Below are 25,589 nucleotides of genomic sequence, written 5' to 3'. Positions count from 1 at the left end.
AGCCAGGGACAGAACCAGCAAGCACTAGATAACAGTAAAAATATTCCACATATTCAGTAGCAAGTTTTATGTGACTTCAGTTTGGGAAATTTAAAAAGTATCACTCTCTATTTGATAAATAAAGATGACAAGTTAATGATAAAACTTCCTTCTGTCCTGGCCACTAGGAAGCCCAAAACCAAGCAAAGCTCATATGTCATGCATTCTATGACTAGCTTTACTCCAGGTTTAATCTTGCTTTTGCTCTTCTTGCTTCCTGTCTTAGTCAGTATGGGCTGCTATAACAAAGGACCGTAGACTAGGGGTGGCTTATAAACAAGAAAAATTTATTGCTCACAGTTCTGAAGGCTGAAAGTCTAAAATCAAGGTGCCAGCATTGTTGGGTTCTGGTTAGGGCCCTCTTCTGGGTTGCAAACTGCCAACTTCTTGTATCTTCACATGGTGGAAAGAGAGCCATCCCATTCATTCATGAGGGCTCTCATGACCTAATTACCTCTCAAAGATCCCACCTCCTAATACCATCACAATGGAGATTAGGATTTCAACATTTGAGTTTTTATATATGAACCAATGAAAACATATGAACATTCAGACCAATGCACATCCCTTAATCCCTATTTTCTCTCTCAAAACTATCATTGGATTGCATGTTTTTGAAAACTACCTTTTAAAATAAGGTGTTAAAAAATAGTCAAATCAGGACTCATATTTTGAGAAGAAAAAAAAAGTTTTGACTTTTGGTAAATCCAATGAAACAAAGATTAGCAATGAAAGTATGTCTAAAACTTTCAGGAATGATGGAAAATAGTAGAAATGTACAAGATGTTAAGAGAGAATAAAATACTTGAAAGGAAGACTGATGTAATTTCAGAAATGTTTTTGATAGCACATTATCAATATCCACTCTTCTTGCTAGGGCACATTGTCCGGACTCAAGGCCAAAAATAGGGTGAAGTGAGGAAGACAGGAAAGCTTGGGCATGGGTGAAGCCCGGAGATGGAGAAGGAGTCAGGATGGGATGGCAGTCAGTCAGAGGCAAGGCTCAGGACTGGAGTGGGGACCAACAGTGGGTTGAGGATAGAAGTCAGGGATGGGGTGGGATTATGCAGGGCATATGTGTTAATTTCCAAAAAAGCTAAAAGTTGGAAAAAGAAAGGAAAGTCTTTCCTTATAGTAGGACATAGAAAGGAGTGGAGTTAGAAACTCAATTGATGCTAAAACTGGTGAGTGAGAGTTTGATGAGGAATAGACTACTTACAGAGTCTACAATAATCTCCCCACAAATTACACATTAATTACAAAGGGAAAAACAATGACTTCACAGTGGAGGGGGAAAAAAAGCAGGCATCATCTTATCCGAATGATCAAACATCACTTCACCAGTAATGTACCTCCTGATGTGAGGCACTAAGGACATGACCTCATGTCCCAGTTCATAATCCAAAACTAATAGTGAGGAAACACTGGACAAACCCAAATTAAGGAATATTCTCAAAGTAACTGGCTTGTACTTCTCAAAAGTAGAAGGCATTAAAGGCAAAGGTATTAAAGACAAAGGCGGGCTGAGGAACTGCTTCAGAACGAAGAAACTAGAGAGACATGACAACTGAATGCAATGCTTGATCCTGGGCTGAAACTTGGAGTGGGAAAAATAGCTATGCTAGACATTTTGGGGTAATTGATGAGATTCGGATATGGACTGTGGATTAGGTAATTATATTTTATCAATGTCATATTTCCTAATTGTAATAATTTGTACTGTGATTATGTAAGAAAACATCCTTGTTCTCAGGAAATACACATTGAAGTATTCAGAGGTAAAGATGCACAATGTTTCCACCATATTCTCAGATCATTCAAAGAAAAATATATAAATATATACATATAGATACATCACAGAGATACTCTGGGCTTGGAACGGTAATAGACAATACTTTGTACTGTCTCTCTCTGGGGAGAGGCTAATGCATTTTTGAAAAATGCAGTATGTGAGGCAGGAGCATTTTGGGGAGTATATGAATGAAAAGGACATGGATGTGGATGTTGGGAAACCAATAAGATAAATTATAGCAGACAGTTGCCATAAATTGTTGCCTAGCATTCCCTCCTTCTTCCTGTGTTCTGGTTTTCTTTGGGAAATCTCCTATACAGCATTATGTATACTCTTGGTGCGTCACTAAATTTTGGTGTCTGCCCCACTATGAAGCTGTGAAGATACAAGGATAGACCCTTCCTCTACCTTGGTTCCTACCCGTGTCCAAGCCTGGTTTTCCAGCCATTCTATATCTTCGTGAGCTTCTGATGGCCTTTCTATAAATCTCACTTGTTGCTTATTGAGAGTCAGGACCTATTGCCTGGAAAGAAAGAGCCCTAACTGACCCATCCACCGTGTGATAGGCACTGTGTTAGGTGTTTTGTATGTATTGTCTCACCAATTCTCAGAGCCATCTACCTGCTTCATGGGGAAGAAAGGCATATAAAGATTAATTGGTGGTAGCAAGAACCACAGAATCCATTTGTCTTGGCAAATTGAGAATTTAGGAATTAGGATTAATCCTCGTCAGCCAGGTAATAAAAGGGGAAGAGGCGGTTTGCAAGTTTTCTGTCTCCAGTGTCAGCTGAGACAGAAAGAGGAAAGGAATAGCTCAATTCATCATCATAAATTAAGCTGGCAATCTTTATAACAAATCATGCTGGGAAATCTGTAAAACCATATGCAAAAGGCTGAAGCTAAAACTTTACCTTATACCATATATAAAAAGTAAATCAAAAATGGACCAAAGACCCAAATTTAAGAGCTACGTAATCCTTAGAATTACACATATGTGAAAATCTTCATGACTTTGGATTAGGCAATGATTTCTTAGGGATGACACCAAAAGCAAGGGCAATAAAAGAAAAAGAAAATTGGACTTCATCAAAAAACCTTTGTGCATCAAGACACTAAAGTAAATCATGTAAACATCAAGAGTAAAACGGCAACCATTAAATGGAAGAAAATATTTGCAAATCACCTATCTGAGATGGTATTAATATGCAGAATATACAAAGAACTCCTATGGCTCAACATAGCAAATAAAAAAAAGAAACCCAAACTACACAATTAAACATGGGCGAAGAATTTTGACATTTTTCCAAAGATGCATAAATAGCCAATTGGCAACATGAAAAGATGTTCAACATCATTAGTCATCAAAATGAAAATCAAAACCACAGTTAGACACCATTGTACACCCATTAGGATGGCTATTATTCAAAAACAAACAAACAAACAAAAATGTTGGTGAGGATGTGGAGAAATTGGAACTCTCATGCACTGCTGGTGCGAATGTAAAATGGTACAGCCACTGTGAAAATAGTTTGGTAGTTCCTTAAGTTGAACGTAGAATTACAATATGACCCAGCAATTCCACTCCTAGATTTATACCCAAAAGAACTAAAACAGGGACTCAAACTTGTACATCAATGTTCATAGCAATGTTATCCACAATAGCCAAAAGTGAAAAAAAAAAACCCGAGTGTCTATATCAATGGGTAAATGGATAAACAATCTGTGATATATACATCATGGGAATAATATTCAGTCATAAAAAGAAATGAGATTCCTACATATGCTACAATATGGATAAAACTTGAAAACATTATGCTAAGTGAAATAAACCAGACACAAAAGGACAAATAGTGAATGATTCCACTATACAGATATATTTCCGATTTCACAAAATATATATACGAAATATCTAGAATAGGCAAATTCGTAGAAATAAAGTAGAATAGAAATTGCCACGGGCTGAGAGGAGGAAAGAATGGGGAATTATTGTCTAATGGGAGCATAATTTCTGTTTGGGATGATGAAAATGCTTTGGAAATAGATACTGGTGATGGTTAAAGAACATTGTGAACGTACTTAATGCCACTGAAGTTTATGTTTAAAATGGTTAAAGTGACAAATTCTGTTATGTATATATTACAATTAAAAAGTGTCAAAAATTAATAAAGTTAATGAGATCTTCTCTGATAACTTAATGAGGGTGGTTAGTGTTGATCAAAGATGTTTGAAAAAGATAGTTTTTTTCCAGCTTGAGGATTTAAAAAAAAACAAGTTATTTTAAATCATGCTGGGAGATAAATCTAGTACATTTTAACTATTAATATTCTTCAACGTATACAATAATCCATATTTTTTCAAATTTCTATTTGATTTATCATTTCCCTGTATCACAAGAACGTGATTGGAACGATTGCCATCAAGATTGGAGGCTTAAAGTTGTCTAACTTAAAACATAGGCTCTGTGGCAAACATGAAATTTACTTTGGTGCTCTCAGAAGCACCTCAAAGAGATAAGGTATCATTATGTAGAGGACAGGTTGAGGCCCACGTGTCTGCTGGTGCACAGGAGCAGAAAGACAGCCAGTGGTTTCCACGGGAACTGCCCACTGAGTCTCAAAGGCAGAAATGCAGATTGCAGGTGCGGATGGCAGTGGAGAGGTTTCTGACAGGGGCAGCTTTAGCATATTTTGCGGGAGGGAGGAGGGGAAGTGACAGCAGGGTTTTATTAATATTGGTTAATAATTCTCCCAGCACCGTGGGGCAGGATAAGCTGCAGCAGCAGGAAGATGAAATATCCAGTGAGTGAGCAGAGCCCATGCTGCTGGGTTTGGCTCACCACTTATATTCAGATAATTTTTCTGCCAAAGAATCACATTTACTAAAAAGAAAATATAGTATTGGTTTTACCTCGTGTCCTAGCCACAATCGGTAGAGGTTGCTACTTTAGAATGAGAGCAGAGCATCATGGGTGAAGGGAAGATTTCTGAGAAGACAGAGAGTCCTGCAGTGTTTACATCTGAATTATATAACAAATGGACTTTAGAAGCTGCTCAAAAATATGCACATAATTATGATACATCTTAAGACAGTCACATCAGAATCAAGCTGCTGATAAATTGGAGGCTCCATTTTATAGTTTTTTGAATTATGAAATATATGCTGTCCATCGTAAAGATTTGGAACATGATGAACTATCAAATACTTGCCTGCTTTTAGCTCTAACTTTGCCTCCTGAATGTTAGTATTATTTTGTTTTGGCTCGGAGGGTGGTGATGGCAGAGGAGGTAGAGCAAACAGGAAACCTCAAACAGCATTTCATGTGGTCCCCGCCTCTCTGCTCTCATGCACTCGCCTTTAAGTGCACAGTTCTTATTAGACCACAGCTCCTGGCTCATGCGGGCCAGGTGCTAGCCAGGCCAGCTCCACGAGGCTCAGCCAAGTTTATGAAGGACGTCTTCTACGTAGATCCTCGGGTCTGCCAGACTACTGCCAAGGCACTTCACAGCCTGTATCTCTTTCAGAGGCTCCTGAACATTCCACTCAGGTGGGGTACATAACACATTTTTCTGACTGGGCAATCAGCCAAAATTATTTAAAGACTATTAGGTTTGGGGCAGCACTACACTGGGTGGTGTATGAGGGGAGGACAATTTTTTCATGTTACCGAAATGCCACTGGACTTAAAGAGTAAAGCTGATTTGAGATAAGCAATGTCATATAACGTAGAGAACGCTTGAGCAGCAAAGAACATCAAAAGCAGGCCTTCTTAGGGATACACAGTTCTCAGCCCTCTAAGGGGGTCTGAGTGTGGGAAGTCCTTGCTAAGATAAACATCCTCCCTGGCCTCAGCCACCTTGCCTACCTTGTTCACCTGTATCTTCTGCTTGGAATTCTTCCTACTTAGCTCTGCCTTTGCAAACCTAACCTAGGCCACAATACTGGGCATTTCACTTCATCCCCAAAGATGCAGGAACATTGACCTCTTTCTAATATTTATGAGTACTTACAAGGAGACCACCTCACACGTCCCTGCACATCTGCTACCAGCACTTGTTCAAAGTGCACAGTTCAAGTTAGACGGTCTCCTGAAGCATACATAAGGCCACGCATCCACAGGCTTATACTACAATGGAATGCATATTGGGCCCCATGGTAACTAGGGTTGTTCACAAGTATTCTAGTTTGTTCCTTTCTGGTCACCTTGAAGTTAGATATGACTTGCTTTGACCAATGAAAACAGTCCAGGTAGAGGGAACAGCTAAAGCAAGCACCTGTAAGACCGCAGGGGCTGAGTGAGAACAGGCAAATTCTGGGTATAGCCAGGAACCAGCGTGGCTAAAGCAGAGGGAGGGAGATGAGTCTGAAAGGTCAGAGGGACCAGATCATATAGGGGGCTTTGTAGGCCACTGTAAGAACTCTGGCTTTTATTGAGTGAAATAGGAACCATCCCAGAGATTTAAATAGAAGATCTGAGGAGGGGCACAGGAGGATGCAGGCATTCTCTCAGGTGGAGGGGACACTTTCAGTATGAACCTTCCAACTTGATCTTTAATGCTGAAGTACTTTTTTAAGCTTCTCAGGTCATCCTATCTTGCTGACAGGTGGCACGTTGAGAACCAATGCTTCAGAGAATAAAACTGATAGTAAAAGGGAAACCTGTAATCCTTACCTTAAACTTTTTTTGTTTCTTCCTAATTGAACATACAGGTGACAGTTGGCAACTGAGTTAGATCATCTCTTTTCCCTGATACTTTGGGGGAACATAATGGAGGGAGAACAAAGAGAGACTTGACTAATCTACCACCCAGTGATGCATTATTGACTGCTATAAAACCCAAGGGTGATCTATAGGGACTAAATTGGTTAGTTACATTTGAATTTCAGAAAAATAGAATTTTCTTAACTTAAAAAGATACCTTGTTTTTTCACTTTTAAACCGACTTTTGCCCTTAGTATTTATCTCCTTTTCTTCCCCTCCTCCATAGTCTTTTCTTCTTGTCATAAATAAAATGCCAACTTCACTAAATGACTTCAAGTTAAAGTCCAAGAAAATCAGATTCTAAGATTAAAAAGTACAATTACTTTCACATTCAAATTTTTATACCTGAACAAATGATTTTTGGACATGTGTTTAATTTTCAACCCAAGAAAACTATTAAGACAGTTCCAGTTCCAGCAGATTTAGAGAACCAACTATGTGATCTTCAAAAATTGATACTATCTTCTTCCTTATCTCAAATTATGGAGACTTGCTTTCCAGGAAGTTTCCCTCTTGGAGCCCTGCTCCTCCTGAGATGACGCTTTTACTGATACTGTGGTCCCTGTCAGATGCCAAATCCATCTGGTTGTAAAGCTGGAAAAACCTCTCTGAAAGTCAAGTTGAACCAGTAAGACTAGTGACAGGTACTGTGGAGTTGACCTTGAACAAGGATCCTTATACATGCATCTGTAATACACTTTTAGTCATATTGTCATAAAACAGTCCGATTGTAAAACTCAGGAGCGAGCACGTGGCAAACCCTTACATGATATCCAAGGAGGCAGAACTCAACACCCTCACACTTTTATAACAAATGTTTGCAAAAGTCCTAAAGCAGAATGTAGTCTAGGAAGTTATATATTTAAAACAAAATCAAAGGGAAAAAACAAGGCGAACATTCTGATTTCAGATATAAAAGTAAATACCAAGAAAGGAGAACACCAAGCAAGCTTCCTTTCTGCGATCTAGGCACAGAATCAGTTTCACTGCCCTTATCAAATGCTAAGACCTCTTTCTTTTTATTTTATTAAGGATCACTACAGCAAAGAGTCTGTCAAAATACATCAAGAACGTGCAGCCAGTTATAAAAGTTGAATTTACAAGATTACATGAGACTTTTATTTGCCTAAAATGACGTTTCAAAAACAACTTCCCATCCAATCACTAGAAAATTTTAGTTATGTTAGGAATGTTCTGGAGACTTTGTCTTAAAAAATCTTTCAATTTTGTTAGTAAGCAGTTAATATATATCATTGGCTAAAATAATTAAGAATAATTCTTTGATAATAGTAAAATAGATATATAATAAAACCTTCGCTTTCTTCATTAAACAGAACGTGTATCCAAGATGTGCTGAGAATTCAGAAGACAAACAGTCCTGGAATGTTTTCAGAATGCTAATGTAAGGTACACATACAACCTCTTTCATCTATAACAGTCACACTCTTCTAGTGAATCCTTTAATTTTTAAATACTAGACAATTTTAGTCAACTGTTACCAACACAAGTAGCAAAATATAACACAAAAAAAGATCTTTGGGAAAGGCGTAGCATGGCTACAAGCTAAGTGAGAGTTTGATTGTCATCTAGAACAAAGTTAGAGTACTCAGCCACCTTTACCAAAGAAAGACTTTTCTAAGCTATTAAGTGATAACAAGGAAAAGAGAAAGACAAGTACCTCAGTATTGGTTTCTCTGGAAGTAATCAAGGGGAAAAATAACTGAAATAAAAAATGTTTACTACCCCCACCCCCAAAAAAACCTAGCTTCAACTTTCAAATGAAAAAGTACAAAAAACGAAAGGAATCACCTTGACAAGAGAACAGGTACTAGTTACACATAAGCCAAATAAATCCTTATTTGTCTCAACTTTATTTAGTTGTAAGACCTACTACCTTTGGTTAGGATGCCTCATTATTGTGATTTCGTTATACATTTTACAACAAACAAAATAAGCTCCTGCAGTCACAGTTCACTTACATCACCAATTCAATGTACTCTAAAATCCCTCTAATTGTGTAAGCCTATGAAATGTCACTTTCAGATAAGAATGGACACAGGTAGTACAACCACTTATCAGAATTCACAATGGAAGCATCCTAAACACAAACACATGCATGTCTACTAGGAAGCAGGCACTACACCAGGGATACTAGGTGGAGAAGTCCTTTTCCAGACCATTCCCAATTCCCAGTCTCAACTCTTCAAGGGTTTAAGAAGTGTACATCATCTATAAGACGACAATGGGCAGCATTCTTGCCAAACAGAAACTACTTCTGGCTTCTGTATTTCTGGAATGTTTTCATGAAAAATAACCATCAATCCAACTTACTTTTAATAATCTTCCTGAAGTCAGAAAGGGACAGGTCTCGTTTAGACTGTGACTATTAGATCTACCTTTTTAAGCAAATTAACCAAGTTCAACTGAAAAAAATTCTCTTAAGGACTCCTAATAACTAATTTCAAATTTTCCAAGTTTTTAGCCAGAACAAAAATACGGCTTGCAATATCAATCATAAATACACACACATTATGCCATTGCCTGTTTATTTAGTGGCACCAGTTTTGCAAACTAGAAATTATTTCTACTTTTCATCTCACATATAATCTGCAACCATTCACAGGCTGAATGCAATTTCTCTAACGGACTTGAAAACAAAAAGTACATTCTTAAAGTTAGAACTGAATTCACATATTTTCTTTGGACCAGGAAATGATACATAATACAAAATATACATTTAAGGAATTTCTTTAAAAGTTTAGATTGTATAAACTGCAAACAGCGGGTAAGTTACTGTGGAGAATTTTGTTATACACTGTTTAGGAAAAATATTTCTGTATTTGTATTAGTTTTACATTTATAGATTTAAAAAAAATCAATCTATATATAATGCAACATGCTTTTAACATGTAGATGGTCTCTCCACTCATAACATTTATACAAATTAAGTCATTTCAAGAGTGAAACCAACCAGAACTGGGATATATTACTACAAACAAGATATTCTCCTGCAGGTATGCTACTGACTTAGTCAAGCGCTAACCAGGTAAGACAATTGTTTCTATGTTTCAAAATTCCCACAAGTGGGAATTAAACTGTTAACTGAATGAACATTTAATTTTGGCAACAAATACAACAAGCTGAGTTTTTTCATGGTAGTTATATTTTAGAAATCTCATTAATCCTGTACATTGGTGGCTGTTAGATCCTATTTTAACATTATTATCATTAAATATCAAATTCCTTGGAATTCGAAGTGAATTAAACATTTAATGAATTCTAACACCAAGAAGCGCAAAATCTTAAAACCTGAGTGAGATCTGCGTTAAATGCGTTGTGACTATATCGTATCTGCACTAGGTAGGTTAGAAACATTCTATTTCCGTAACTCTTTTCTGAGTTGCAAAAGTGGCAAAATAAGTGAATAATGTTATCCTCCAAAGCTAGTCCTATTTTTTTTTTTTTACCATTAATCACTCTTTTCCCTAAGAATACAACCTTTAAAAAGAGTATTTTAATATCAGATTCCATCCTAGGCCCATTATCTATCTCTTCTATGTTTTAAAATTTTGTAACAATTCCTTAACATTATTTTGATGCCCTTGATATATGTCTTATGGCTTTGTAGGAAAAAAGCTGATGCCTTCTTATTATGCTATATAGTATGGGATTTTAACCAGGGGCCCCTGAACAACTACAATATTGTAAACTTTGGGGAATTATGTACATTATACGCATTTTCCTGGGTAAGGAAGTTCCCAGGATTCATCGGTCTCCAAGAGTCTGTGACCCTAAAAGGTTAAGAACCATTGCTATAATGAATTTATGCCTAGATTACTAATTTTGTTTTGCAGCTACCCAATCTTCTACATAAACCTAACTTCAGATAGTACCATACAAATGCTAATGTTACTAAATGTCCCTTACTGGATCAGGACTATGTAAAAGAAAGGAAAAACTCTGAACAAATTTTTTAAACATTTAGTTCAATGACAAAGCTCTTAGAACAAAACTGGATTTTGGAGCAATGAAAAGAACAGAAGGGTTGGCATTCATTTTTCTGTTGTTTCCATGTTGAAGTAGTAGTACTATCACTTCCCTTGCTGGAAAAAGCAAATTATCTGAAGAAGCAAAGGTTGGTTCTTGCTGGTTTAAGTGATGCAACAGTTCTTAACGGACAGCTGCGTCCAGGGAAGACCTTCCTCTGGCTTTAAAAATTAAGTAATCCTCTTCTGTCATCCTCACTGGCATCTCCACACCCCTCTATCTCCCAAGTTTTCTTCTTTTTGGCCCAGTTTTACACAGTTATTAATCAGCTTTATTAGTAAGGTAATGCACTTGAGCTTTCTTGCTCAAGGAAATGGAATTGGCCTGTTTCGTTTGAAAAAAGAGACAGAAACCACCAAGAGGGTAGAGGAAATGAAGCAATATTTTGGAAGAATAAGGGCAAAAAAAGTTATTTTGTTATTATATCAATTTAAACCAACTTTCCTCCTCATGTAATAAAAGTATAAGTTGTCGATGACAATTTCAACATATTTCAGTTTTTCTAATTGGCACACCCCTACCTGCTAGTAAATAAGGATGAGAGAAGCCACCACGAGTTTAATACATAAAGCAGGTTAAAGGGAAAAAATCTGTGCTGAGGTGAACAAAAGTGGAAATGTTCATTTGACAATGAAGTGGAACCTAATGCCTCGCATCATTTCTGTACATAGCATTCTATTAGTAATAACTAACACATATTATTCTGACCAACAAAACAAGACAGCATTATACTAATAACATTAGAAAATACTCATGGCACATTACTGAAGAAAGTAAAGTAAAATTAGGCTTCTAAACATCTAAACTATAAAGAAGTCTTCCTTAATCTTAAAAAAGAAACAAACAATTAGAAGACTAGATGACTCAGTTAAAAATGGTCATCTCACCAGCAGGATCTGCAAGCAAAAGTATATGAAACCCTATAAGGTTCTTTCAAAGAAAAACCTCAAATAAGAAACACTTATATACTGAAATATTGACATAACATTTTCTAATACCAAATCCTAATATAATACTGTACAAACAGCAACCAAAACATTTTAAAGGCTTAAACCTCTCATTTAAACTTTATGAATTAAAAGTATACACATCATTAAATTAAAAACAAAAAAACCCTTAACCAATTTAATCATTTCTTTCAGAAATTACAAATTGAATTCTCATATGAATTTGTCCAGTAAAGATAGGCAGTAAAATTACTTAAAAAAATTAAACCACATAATAATCATTTGGTTAAAATTGGATATTAGCACTGGCAGTGTTTTCAAGAACAGTTTTACTTAAATAAGATACATTTAGCTATACATATATATTTTTAATGCCTTAATCTCAAATTCTACCAATATTTTCAGGGTTGGAGAATTCTAAGAAGTCCATTCCCTATTTCTGTGACTTGCTGCTCTCAGCGGGAAGAGTAAAGGCTATTGGCTAAAGGCGATCAAGTGTAATGAATAGAACTGAGCTTCATCAGTCCAACTATTTCTATGCTGAACAAAGTTTTCTTTTGAATGAGATTTTTAACTTTGTGGAGAAAAAAATAAAAAGAAGAGTTTTCAAGTTAATAAAGTACAAATGAGTTCTTTAGGGCAGAGACATGCCTTATTCAAGTTGGATGAGTCATCCAGTTATATAACATTAGCATACATTAGATTATAAATTCTATTCAAATGTAAACTCCTTGAGGGCAAGGACCTATTCATTTCTTTATAGTCCAAGGTGCTTAGCCTAGAACTGTGTTCTGTGGATAACTACTCAATACATTTGTAGAAAAGCTGAGTCTAGCTGAATTAATACATGACCAAATGGGTGATCACTAAAAGTACTGCTATAATTCAGATAATCTGAATTACATAATTGATTTATTCTTTGACTCAAGTATCTTATTGTTATGTAGTAAAAAAAATTAAGTGGCTGGAGCAATACACTAATTGCATAGTAGTCGAGAAGCAAGTTAATGCATTTTAATTTAAAAAGTTTGAAATAGTTCTAAAGCTGAGTAAGAAAAATACCTCTTGGATTTTTAAAAGTTAATGCTAATATTGAGAACTGCTTCTGTTATCTTTAAAAGTATATTCCCTAAGAAAGTAGCAATTAAGAGAGTTTGCCTTGCTAAAACAGTAAGAGATCAGTGACGACCTTTAATGTTAGGGTAACAAGAGTGCTCTACAAAATGAATTTCCTATTAAAAGCAGCAAATTGGGGTCATCCTATTAAAACATATAAATGAAAGTACATTTTGAATAGTATATTATCATCACACGTGAACCTTTTCTCTTCAAATAAAACAACATACAACAAATCAAGAAATTTTGAGGCATTGCCCTGAGATGCTAATTAGCACACAAAAGGGGGTGGGAGGTCAAGGATTTAAGTGGTACAAAAATGAAGTGCACAATAGAGGTGCAAAAGTGCCTTTTAAAAGTGTGGTTGGTTCCCTAACACCATCATTACCTCCAGGAACCAAGCACACACACAGTCCCCGCTGTTGAAATGTATACTTCCTTCCTGTATTTTTATAATGAAAAACTATATCTAGTATGGCCATTCTGACTCATGTGGAAAAAATCTAAAATCACACTTAATACAGTTTTCTCTCACCTCCAAGCCTAATTTCAGTCCTAATAACTTTAACAGAGGAATATGTTAACCTCTTTGTTATTTAAAGACTCTCAAATAGAAAAGGCTCTAAATATGGTGTGATGGTTTGAAATATAGTTTTCCATCATATTTTTCACTTGTGACTTAAGATTTTGCATTTCAAAATCTAATTCAAGATTTTGAAATTTCTACAACTGAAAACGTGAGGCTACTTTAAAAATTAAGGACCTGGCTTCTTGTAACAGGGATTTGGTTTTCAGTACTAGTATGCCTGGTAATCTATACTAGAAGCACTGGTATTCATTAAATGCACATTTAATGCTTTCAGAGCCATAATTTAAAACATTATCATACTTCGCACTCTACCACAGATTTTAGACATTAAGCATTTATTTGTAAGTTAAGTACGGAATTGGTTCTGTAATTCCAACTGTTATGAATTTCTAAATATAAATAGTACTTGTTTTTCTTCATGCTAGATTAAAATATAAATTAAATACAATTAAGTTACATTTAATCACCTCACAAATAAGAGGGATATAATGAAAAGATTTTGCTGGTATGTAACTACTTAAATCTGAGACATTTCACATTACTTTTCCCACTACTCCCCTAACTTTACATTGGTTTTAAGGCTATATGTACAAATATGTATATTTCCAAGTTATGGAAAAAACAAAACAAAATTGATTATATTACCTTTTATACACAAAGTTTTGATTTTGTATTCAATGTTGTATTTTAATAGTTTTCTAGTGGGGAATCTGCCTACTGGATGATTAAATTACATGGCGATAAATACAATTTTCAACCTAAAGACAAAAATACAAAAGGGCACAGAACAGTAGTCTTTTCAATGTGACAGATTTTAAAACTTACTTTTACATGCTTAATCAGAGGAATTTAAGCCTAAATTACGTTAGGTTATTTTTATATCTACAATATTTTAAGCTTCGAAAATTATTTTTAAAGGCCAACAACTAAATATTATCGACATGCTATATTTCAAATCACAAATACATCTTAACTACTTGGATTCTAAAGACATGGGCCAATTAAAAATCACGGCCAAACACACTCACGAACACACACACACCTACCATAGAATGTTAGATTGTCAAGCTTTGACAATTATTTTAATTAAACAGTAGGCAAATTCAAGCTGATACATATCTTAATGAAAAATAAGTAGCCAGAAAAAAACCCATTTTAAAAACAGATTAAGGAAAAACAGAGACTTAAATCTTTTAGTCTTTCTAATGGAAGGGAAACAGTTCCATCTATGCCTTGAGTAACAGGATTTTCCAATTAAAAGAGACTAACATCTTTCCCCATGAAAAACTTCTCATTTACAATGGCATGGTGTTTCAAAAGGGCAGGGTAAAGGAGGAATTACACATACATGATTAAATTTCTTGTTTGTTAAATCAAGCTTTATTGATAAAATGGAATTCAGAATATCTTACTAGGAACAGCAGCAGGCCCAGCCAATCATGATAGCAAAAATGTGGCAGTCTCCTACTATAGGTAGGAAGCTGCTGCTTATCAATTAATAATTAGATGTAAGGACCTGTAAAGGAGGTGCAAAGAATCAAGGCATTTTAGCCCCAAGATTGATATTCTTATGAATATACTGTATTACCTGCAATACTCATGGCAACAAGTATAGAACCTAAAAGACAATTAAATGAAAGGACCAGCTTTATCAACAATGCCAATCCCACTGCCAAGAACATTAGATAGGTTTCAATAAGCTCCCTGGATGTTTGGCTTTATAAGCTTCTGGAATTATTCTCCATAATCATGTGCACATTTGAGCATCTAGCTGACATGGTTGCTGCTCTCCCTGTCCCAACCCAAGTCCAAACACAACATGACTTGAAAGGGGGCTATATATCTGTTGCATCACACAACAAGCCAAACATTTCTTATAACGTTGATAATGATTTAAAGCAGTTCATAATTAAATATGAGCGTTTTGTACAAGGACAATTACACTTTACAAAAAACAAAATCATACAACAAAAGTTGCTGGAGTCTGATTTACAACATGAATTATGGTTTGAAATCACGTTTACATAAGTCTCAAATTTACAAAAAAAAAATCAGTTCTGGGCTGTTGTACTGCTGAAGTTCTCTGGTGTAATCACTCTCACCCATGTCATATGCCCTTCTTTAAAGTTGAGGATGGATGTTTAAAAGGTTCAATGAAGATGAGCTGTACTCTCCTTTGGAGGCGAAGGTAAACTCCATGGCTAGATGAGCAGTTTTACCACATATCATCAGTTGATGTAGAGTCCTTTATAAAAGGGAACAAAGCAAAACAAGGAACTAAATTAAAGCTCAGAGGTGCCAAAATACATTACTTTCTGGATAATGCAGAAAGATAAGGTTTTGTAAAGTTGACTTTAGAATGTAAATGTTTTTAAAAGTACATAAGTATGTGTATATGTGCATATCAAGTATCAATATTTAATCTGTTCAAAAAATTGTTAACTCTTTATTTTGGAATAAAATAGTATTTGAAATATAATTTACCAAGAGGTTGACTAAATATATTTCTAAGCCAATAAAACTACTAAAAATTTTTAATGTTCTTTAATAAACCTCAATTTATTTTTATACTTTTATTGCACAAGAAGAGATTAAGACCTCAAGTAATATGAGATTTGAGGCAGCTTCTTAATGCAATATATAAAATATTTCAGAGCTGTGCCCAAGTGATTTGAAGTTACTTTTCTGTAAACAATATACAACAAGAGAACAGGAAACTTAATTGGAAAATATGACATTCTGTCTATTTATATAAACAGAATTCTCTACTTTAACATTTACATGAAGTATATACTTCAGGGTTCTTGGCAAAGGTATTTCCAACCATAAAAACTGTTTAGTACAGATGGACATTCTGAAGTTCTGTTGCAGCTGCTTATAAAACTCAGAATAATTCAAAATTGCAAGTAGAAATATTATTTCCAACTTGAAAAAAACTTAGTGGAGGCAAATCTTCTGAAGTTGATTGCTTTTAGAGACTTAAAAAATCCAGAATAACTTAAAAGGACTTTCATTTATTTTGAGAGAGCCTAGCCACTCACCATGGTTATGTCCTCAATCACTAGAACTATGGTGCAGGCAGAGTTCAGAGCAATCAATCAGGGGTGGGTGTAAGAGAATGGGTGCAGTGAACAGCTCTGCAACAACAGGTAGGAAGGATATGCATTTAGAGTAGAGGAAAAAGGAAAGCAGAGGGAGCTAAAATGCTACTTACAGTGTCATCATTTTTGTAAGGATTCAGTCTATTGTAAACAGCTTCAATTACATTCCGCCTAAATTTTAAAAAATGCAGAAAGTTAATTCTTCAGAGCATAAAACTATTTAATAACTCACAGCCAGGTGTTCATTATAATGTCAAAGATAATCTTACACTTAGAAATTATTTTAGTTCTATTTCTTACTGTCAATAAGTGAGCCTCATTTTAAGATACTTGAGGCCCAATGTTAAAGAGGTAAATTTACTCTAAAATGTAACATTCCACCAACCCAATTAATAGAAGACTAAAGGTCACTTTTTTTTTTTTTAAATCAGTCTCTATGGTTTTCTATTTGAACTAGCTTAAGTGGTTATGAGTTAGCAATGATGATGCAGTTCTTAAGGTATAGTATTAATATATTCTGGTTAAGAGCTGAACTAGTTTTGAAGTAGAAGTAACTGACTTCTGTTGTAAAATAATTTTTTTATATTTTACATGTAAATTTGTGCTTTTCATAATGTCCTTTTAAAAAAGTTCTAATTGAAATGTGAAATATAATATTTCCCTGACAAGTCTAAAAATTGGTTTTTGAATAATATTTTGTTTAAAAATCTGTAGTGGTATTTATAAGTTAAATCAATTTGAAGCAATTTTATAGACAATCATTTCACAGAAGGTCATTTTGGAAAAAAAGGTTTCCAAAAAATAAAAGCTTCAAACAGGAATTTTTACAATTACTATTTAATATAATGATTATGAAGAACATGGCTACACTTATGGAACACAGTGAAGAATCAAGGAAATTAGTCAATTTATCTTTGTAGGTCAATTATATGAATATCTGAGGTAAAAATGTTTTAAGTCTTAAATTATAAAATAGCTTAGTCTCCACTTTAGTTTATAAAGATGTAACCTTACTATTTAACACAGATTAGTCTAGTTCTATGAAATAAAGTGCAAAAAGAAAAAGGCAAGAACTGCACCCTCATACCAAATCCCAACCAACAAGCAATCAACAACTAAAAACATTAGGAAAAGTCAGATGTAGAAAAATGGCCCAGATGCAGGAGGAGAAAGATGCTCATCTCTGGGCTGTTAAGTTATCCAGGGATTGACAAAGTCAAATTATAATAGTAGAAATAATAATGACATAATTTTGTACTGCTATGTAATTTAGTTTTAAAAATTCTTTCACTATGGGGAAATAAATGTAACCCAATCTCTACTAAAGACAGCCTTCAGTATAATTAGCTACAATGACATTCTGATAGCTATTCTAAATATGCACCATACAGCATTAAATACTGAAAAACACTGAACCACAAATTAAACATTTTGAAGACACAGATAATTGCATCAATAGGTAAATACACATTTGATCAACAAACACTTAGCATTTTCATGTACTGAGATAAACTGTAAGAGTATGCAGAATGTAACTTACTTGCTTGCCAATTCACCCCCTGGTGGGAGGCTGGGGATGTTCTCACTCGCTAATGTGCGCATCACATGGACTAAGTCAGGGACGCCTTCCCCCTGCTTCTTTATGATTTCTGGGAATCAGAAGTACTTTTTTTGTAAGTGCTATCCAAATTTAATAATAAAAAAACTGAAACAAAGATAACTTAGGTTTTTAAAGATGGCATTTACCACATCTGAGATTTTCTAAACTGGTATTAAGAAAAAAAAAAAATCAAGTTGTCTTTTGATGCACAAAATGACATAAAAGATATTTTCCATATTAACTGCAAAGAATAAAAATAAGACAAAAACATGAAAACAAAATTTCACGTTAAAATCAATGTAATACATAAATCAGAAATATGTGTGTACAAATGAGAACATTCTTCTTAGATGCCAATTAGTTACTCCTGAAATGAACTCCTCTCTTTAGACTGGAAACATGTTTCCTGAACTCTGCCCTGAAAATACACTTCAGATTTTTTTAAACAATTTCAAGATTTGAAAAAAATCCTTTAAGTATATGGGAATTTACTGATTACATACTAATGCAAATCATTTTTACATATGTTTATATTCACAAAATACTTAAGTAGAATGTGCAGATTAAGTTATGTACTTCAACACCATTCTGTTTCATTTTTGTCTAAAGTATCTTTAAACAATACATAATACCATTTCCTTAGTTGATTATTTGAACAAAGCCTATAAAATGGAAAAAAAAATATATAAATTTCGTGACAAATTAAAAAAAACTGATAAACCATACAACTGTATTTTAAAGTATTAATTTCAAAACATCCAGTTATTAAATGAGTATAGTGATACGATCTGCAGCGTTGCCATGCAGATACATATTGTTATTCATACCACAGAATACCAACAATTATGTACAACTTAAAAGAACTCTCAAACTATTCACTTTAAGTACAAGAAGTCTTTACTTGGAATTTTAGCATATTTATTCTAAATGCAATCATGCCAAAGGTATTTGTGTAAGTTATATGTTCAAGTTTTGTTCAATTTTTTGTTTTTCAGTGCTTATACTAAGATATTTTCTTTGTCACCACTGGGACAAGAAAATTATCATTCTAGTTTTCAATCTGTAAATACCTTTGAAAATAACAATGCATATAAAGAACTTTCATCCTTTAATCAAAATATTAGTTCATCATTAAAGCTACATATTAAAAGACAGACAATGCTACCCATATTTTTTTAAATGGCTCAAACTATCCTTTTAGAATTAAGGCCAAATTTTACCGTCTATTATATTTTGCCTTTTTTTTTTTTTTTTTTAACCAGTCTTAAATCTGAACAAAAAGCAAGGATCTCAGATTTGGTTTGCCAAGTTCCTTTATTGTGTAATCTTTAACATCTAGTATATTTATTCTACATGGTTCTAATGCTGAAAATCTGCTGTACAAAAATAAAGGGATTTGATGTTTACCTAAACTGCACAATTTCACAATCTAAAGCTGTATTACACTTTAACATACAGTCTCTGCTAAGCCAATACAATTATTGGATAGATAACTAGACATAATAGGAATGAACACTGATGATAAATTCAATCAATGATCGTTTCAGGTCTAAAAAACATTACCTTGAATCGTCTATATTTGATGTATCTTACATCTCCTTTGTCAAAATATAAATTAGGATATTTTAATTCTGAAGACAATTACAAGATGACATATTCTTAAAATAAAATACTGTGAGGCTTTCAAAACTGTTAATATCTCCTATTCCACATGGGATAATACATTTAAACTATCTGACCATTAATGCTACACTGCTTGCTTTGCTTCTCTCTGCTTAGAAAAAAAAAAAGAATTTTAAGAAATATTCTTTTAGTTGCTCTTGGACTATACAATTTAATTAGAATTGTAAAAAGACTAAATGCTTTTTGTTAAAGAATATATATGTATAGAAAATCTATGTTTCACATACCTATATACAGACACACATTTAACTCCTCCCCGTTCCCCCCACCAAGTCTGAGGGCTTCTATCAGTTATCTCCCAATTAGCAACTTTAAAGCTTGGGCAGTTGATAGCAAAGATTTAAAAAATATGTATGTATAAGTGTATTCTTAAATTGGTTTAGAAGGACTACAACCTTGGGTTAGGGTATGGTTTAAATTATGAGCTGAATTTTTTCAGAACCCTGGAGTCATGTATTTTGAAGGGCACAGATAACAGGAGAGCTGAAAATGAAAAGACTCTGTCCTTTTCTGTGGTGTAAACAGAGAAGCCAAAAGTATTCAAAACAAATAAAATGAGATTTAGTAGGTCACGGCAATTTAATGAAGTCATGTATTGAAAGAAAAAGGTATTCGATGTCTGTTTTGGAAGCTAAATGCAGTATTTTTCACATTTTAAGTCATAACTTTTATAATGCAAATAGTTACATTCTTTCTATGTTTTAAATAGTTTTAGTTAATGGAATGTTTATTCTCTAGTTGCAATCTTATCAACTCTACCTCAGTAAAGAATATCATATTTAATTTATGACATAATAATCTCCAACTGAATGGTGTAAGTGTAATAACACTACAACATCAAAAACAGAAAATTAATGTAACTGTTCAGGTGGCAATTCTGGCTTGATGATAAGCAATATAAAACTTATAATGTAACATAAAATTATATATCTAAAATTATTTAGAATTGTATCAAAAACTCAAGAGTGTACACTAAAAAGTAAAGTGGTAATTCATTTCTAAAATTTGATCCCATTTCATAGTAAATAAAACTAAAATACTTATTCTTGTTTCTTTAAATCAGTAAGAAAAGATGTACATTCAAGTTAAAGTCCCAGTAAATTAAATATTGACTTATCTCAACACATATTTTTCTTAGGGTTTTATACTTTTCCACTAACCAGTAGTTTGAACCAATGTGCTATGACCTGGTACCATTCTAAATATTTTACTTTATTATATATAAATAACTTATATTGAAATGATTCATTTAAAATATAAAAATTCTAAGACTCCTGGTAATAGTGAAGAAACAAACTCATTTGAATAGTATGTCCAATGAATGAAATAGTAAACAGTATATACACATATTACTAGATATATCACTATCAAGTATGGGAGAGCAATAAAAACATAATAGCAACTCTAGATAGTACTGCAAATCAAAACCAATCATGATTCTAATATCAGATTGATTAAAACTGATATCAAAAGGTAAAAAGGAGAAAACAAAATTAAAGTGTGTATTAATTTTAATAATACAGGCAGGATATAATAGTGCATAGGTCAATGCTTACATGCTATTAGAGATCTTTAATGTGCAAATTAATGACGAGGAGCCCAAAATGCATTTTAATGCTATTATAGGCACGTCAAGTTTTTCTACATAAAGAAATTGCATAATTAATATGCTTACTGAATATATGCAGTAAACTGGAATTCTCTGGGGAGACTTAATATTTATACCAAGTTAGTAGCTTCATCAAAGATCATTTAAATTTTTTCAAATATTTAAAGGAATTACACTTGAGAGTTACAACACCTGTCTAATTGTCTCAAAATAATCTGCAGAATTCTGACAAATATATTCCCGGAATTCCCAGCTTATTTCTTGATCTTATTCAGCATTTACATTTCTGCCAGATAGAGACCTAGTATGTCTTCTATTTAGGTCTGTGTTGTCCAGGTGAGGCAGTTTAGGGCTTAGGCAAGAAAGCCTTAAAACAATTTAAAATAAAATTTTAAAAGCTGTGGTACATGAAAATTGTTAATAACCAGGCTGTGATCTTGAAGTTAGTAAAAAAAAACAAAAACAAAACCTAAAGGTCTTAAATTCATATACACAGCTTTACAGAGAAAGATGGCATTCAAATTACCATCATAATCTGTTTATAATTAAACAAACCACAAATCAGACTTTCCTGACATAAAGTTATTCATGCCAGTGAATTCATCAAAAATTTTAAAGCATACAAACACTTGAGCCTTTAAACAAAAGTATCCTGAACAGAATGTACAGGGCAACACTGGTTACTATTTCTAATATAACTGATAAAACAATCACAAACATCTAAACAGCTACTATAGAAATGCCTTTCCCAGTTCTGTATACTAAACACTGAATGTCAAAGACATGTAACGATCTGAAAGCTAAAATGTTATAGTTTGGTTGTGTTGAGGTTTTTCTTTAATAAAGCTACTTATTTTTTGTTAAATGATCCACCTTCTACTCTGCTTTCCAGGTACTTGTCCAACTCTGCCTCCTTCTTCACTGCTTCTGGTGATACTTTGGGTGCATTTGGAAAACAGATCAATATCACACTCATGTTGTCTCGACTTCCCTAGGAAGAAAAAAGTGTGAGAAAATATTTTGGTTTTTTTTTTGTTCTTGAAAGCCTTGAGAACATTTACAGTCACTCCAATTATAATTATACTTGTTTTAGTGAACATATTTTTTTAAGGAGAAAAAAAAAATATATATGTGGAGAAGGCACCCCCTCCAACCTCCTCATACAAATACAATATATATAGTACACAGTATAACCAACACTCTATAAGACAGGAGAGAAACAAGACAGGTTAAATTCCAATGTAACAATCATTTAAAAAAATTCTATAAAAGAAAAAACATTCCTGAACATTTACTGGTGGCCTACTTAACTTGAAGTGATACCTAAACACAAATACACATATATAGACATAATTCAGTGAAGTAGAAAATTCTAGTGGTATTCTTCACAACATTTACATTTAAAATAAATTATAATAAATTGTGAGGCTAATTAGTTTCATAAGAAGAACTATGGAATTAGGAGTAAAAACTATATAAAGTTTATAAACTAGGATTTAACTTTCATAATTCAAAGAAATTGACTTTTTAGAAAGCACATTCATTTTTAAAGACACCTAGATATTCAAAAAGCTAAAATTAAAATACTTGAATTGATATTGGACTCCCCACAACTCCCCTTCCTATTAGTAACTGGAGCTAATGTTTACATTTTCAGTATTTAAGTTCATCATATGGGAACTTTACCATATGCCATTAGTTTGAGCAAAGAATGCAAAGAATTTAATACTAAAAAAGAATCTTGGGGGAAAATTGTATAAAATAGAGCAAATGATGAAGTATGGAATAATTTTTTAAAACAGAGTAGAATGCAGAAGAGAAAAAGTAGAATTTCAGTCATAATTTACTAATATCTGAATCTGACAATCCTCTTAAGAAAACAGCTTTTAATTTAGCTAACACGTATTTCTCAAATGTTACAGAATAAACCCAACAAATCGATGCTACTTTCATGCATACTAAAAGGGACAAACGTATGTGAAACATTGTTTGGTTTGCCCCAAATTCGGAAATTAACAGTGTGCAGCACTATTAAGCTGTGGCTCTATTGATTTTTTTTTTTTTTAAATAAAGGTTGGATATTACATAAACTTGATTTGTGTTGGATGTTACATAAAATTGATTTCTAAGTATAATCAGATTTTAATTAAGATATTAAGTAGCGCTGGCAGTATGCATATAAAACTACAAGGATTATGTTGACTTTCTATCTCTGCATGTTAAAAGAAAATCAAATATATAGCTTCAGAAGGGTTTTATAAAATCATTTGTTTTAAAAATATCAAAGAATTAGTCAACAAGCATTACTGACAAAATAAACAGGGTTATAGAACACTAAACCTAAGTCAAGGGCTTAAATTCTAGCCTTAGTGCTACCAGAGAAGTAAACTATATAACCCTGAAGAAGTCATTTTTAACTTAGCTCTAGAATAGGAGGAGCAGCATGTAAACAGTATTTGCTAAACTAGAAACCTCATATGTATACATTAACTCACTAATTCCTTAATAATCCTATGCATTTGATACTATTAGCTCCATTCAATAGCTTAGAGAGGTTGAACAACTTGTTCAATACTGTAGAGTATAAAAGTATTAGAGATAAACCTAGACTCCAGGTCTATGTGACTCAAGTTGCAGAACTTTCTTTGGCTTCAGCTTCCTATGTAAAATAAAGATGCTGACCTGGCTCATCTACATACATGATTTCGTTTGATCATCCCAACAATGCCAAGAGACAGGGTATTAATACTTCTTACCTTTTTTTATAATTAAGGAAACTGATTTTCCATACAGTTTAAATAGCTTACCTGAAGTCATACAGTCTCATACCAAGTTCTTCTATTACATCACACCGAATGATCACTAAATGCTTTGTTGGTACTTCAGATTCATTAGACCATAGTCTCGAAGTACTAAATATACTGATATATCACATGGTAAGAATATTAAAATTCTAAAATGCTTTTCATTTACAGACACTAAGGCCTAAGCCCTCACCGTCCTTTGTAAGACATTCACTTATATATAATCTTTTTACCTTTGATATTAAAAAGCTCTAGTAGTCATGGTTATTAAAATACTAAACATTCAGATTATAACTCTTGGGTATTTGATAATTAGATAATTTATTTCTAAAGTGTTTCTATAATTTCACAACTGGTGAAGAGCAAGCTGCAGTTGTGCCAAAAACTTATTTTTCTGAGAACTACCATTTCTAAGATGATTAAATATTAGAGCAGTAATTAAGGTGGCAGTAAAGCATTTTATCTTAAAAAAAAAAAAAAAAGTCTAGCTACCTTATACAAACAGGTGTCGACTACTTCATTGCAAACTTTCTCAAGGTCATCAGTGACTTCAAGTCTGGATCTTACAAAATCACAGAGCTCTTCATTTCCCATAACATCCCAAATACCATCACATGCAAGAATAATGAACTGATCATCTTCTTCAGATCTTTCAATATCATGGACTTCAGGCTCTGGTGAGACAAGCTGCTCTGTAGGACCTTTTCCATGGACACATTTGTAATCAAAGTCCCCAAGGGCCCTCGATACAGCCAGAGAGCCATTCACACGCTGAATCATTACAGAACCACCTGCATTCTGAATTCGTTCTTTTTCCAGTGGATTACTTGGTTTGTGATCTTGTGTGAAGAAGTGAACTTTCCTGTTCCTACAAAGTAAACCTCTCGAGTCTCCACAGTTAATGAAATAAGTATGTTGAGGGGAAATTAAGACACCCACAGCTGTTGACCCACTTCTATCTGCACCATGTTTCTTCTCTGACATGACTCTCATGTGTTCATCAATCTCCAGAAAACCTGTTCTGATTCCATTCTTTACATTTTCCACAGAAGGTGCTCCTGAAGACCCTTTAAAATCCTGGTTATTGGTGATGTGATCTAATAAATGCTCACAGCAGTATTTGGCAACCTGAGAACCAGCATGCCCATCATACACAGCAAAGAATGACCATGTTTCCAGTCCACTTGGCAAACCAATCACAGCTGTATGTGCATCCTCCATTTCAACTCGCCAGCCTTGCATGCTGCTTAGCCCATATCGCAACCCATTACCCTGCCCCTGGGCATTATGTTTTTCCATCTTTGGCTTGTCTAAAAATGCTCCCATTATGTCTTGATCCTTTAGGTCTGCAAAGGAAGAAAAACAAAAAAAGTTAACCAATTTGAAAACAAACTACATATCCAACACCTTTTTTTAAGAGTGAAGGAGATACAAAGAAAGCTTTCAATAAAAATTCACAACTCTTGTTATAAGCAGATGTTCACTGTATTACTGACTTGGAGA

The 25,589-nt window shown here is 33.8% G+C and overlaps 1 protein-coding gene across 2 annotated transcripts in view; it reads right to left on the bottom strand.

Moving 5' to 3' along the window:
* Positions 1-10,042: 10,042 nt before the first annotated feature.
* The window catches only part of PPM1A (protein phosphatase, Mg2+/Mn2+ dependent 1A), a 41,518-nt gene continuing 25,971 nt past the window's right edge, over positions 10,043-25,589 (bottom strand). For both annotated transcript variants that reach the window (XM_039864275.1, XM_039864265.1), the window contains 5 exons: positions 24,579-25,432; positions 22,156-22,273; positions 17,931-18,039; positions 16,504-16,561; positions 10,043-15,534 (listed from right to left, as the gene is read on the bottom strand). In XM_039864275.1, coding sequence (XP_039720209.1) covers positions 15,505-15,534; positions 16,504-16,561; positions 17,931-18,039; positions 22,156-22,273; positions 24,579-25,412 — 1,149 coding nt within the window. In that variant the 5' untranslated portion in view covers positions 25,413-25,432 and the 3' untranslated portion in view covers positions 10,043-15,504. The remainder of the gene's footprint in view (positions 15,535-16,503; positions 16,562-17,930; positions 18,040-22,155; positions 22,274-24,578; positions 25,433-25,589) is intronic.

The sequence above is a fragment of the Pteropus medius genome, unplaced genomic scaffold (genome assembly GCF_902729225.1).
Source record: "Pteropus medius unplaced genomic scaffold, Ma_sr-lr_union100, whole genome shotgun sequence".
Taxonomy (NCBI): domain Eukaryota; kingdom Metazoa; phylum Chordata; class Mammalia; order Chiroptera; family Pteropodidae; genus Pteropus; species Pteropus medius.
The sequence above is the reverse complement of the archived record's forward strand: the minus strand, read 5'-3'. Positions and strand labels throughout refer to the sequence as shown.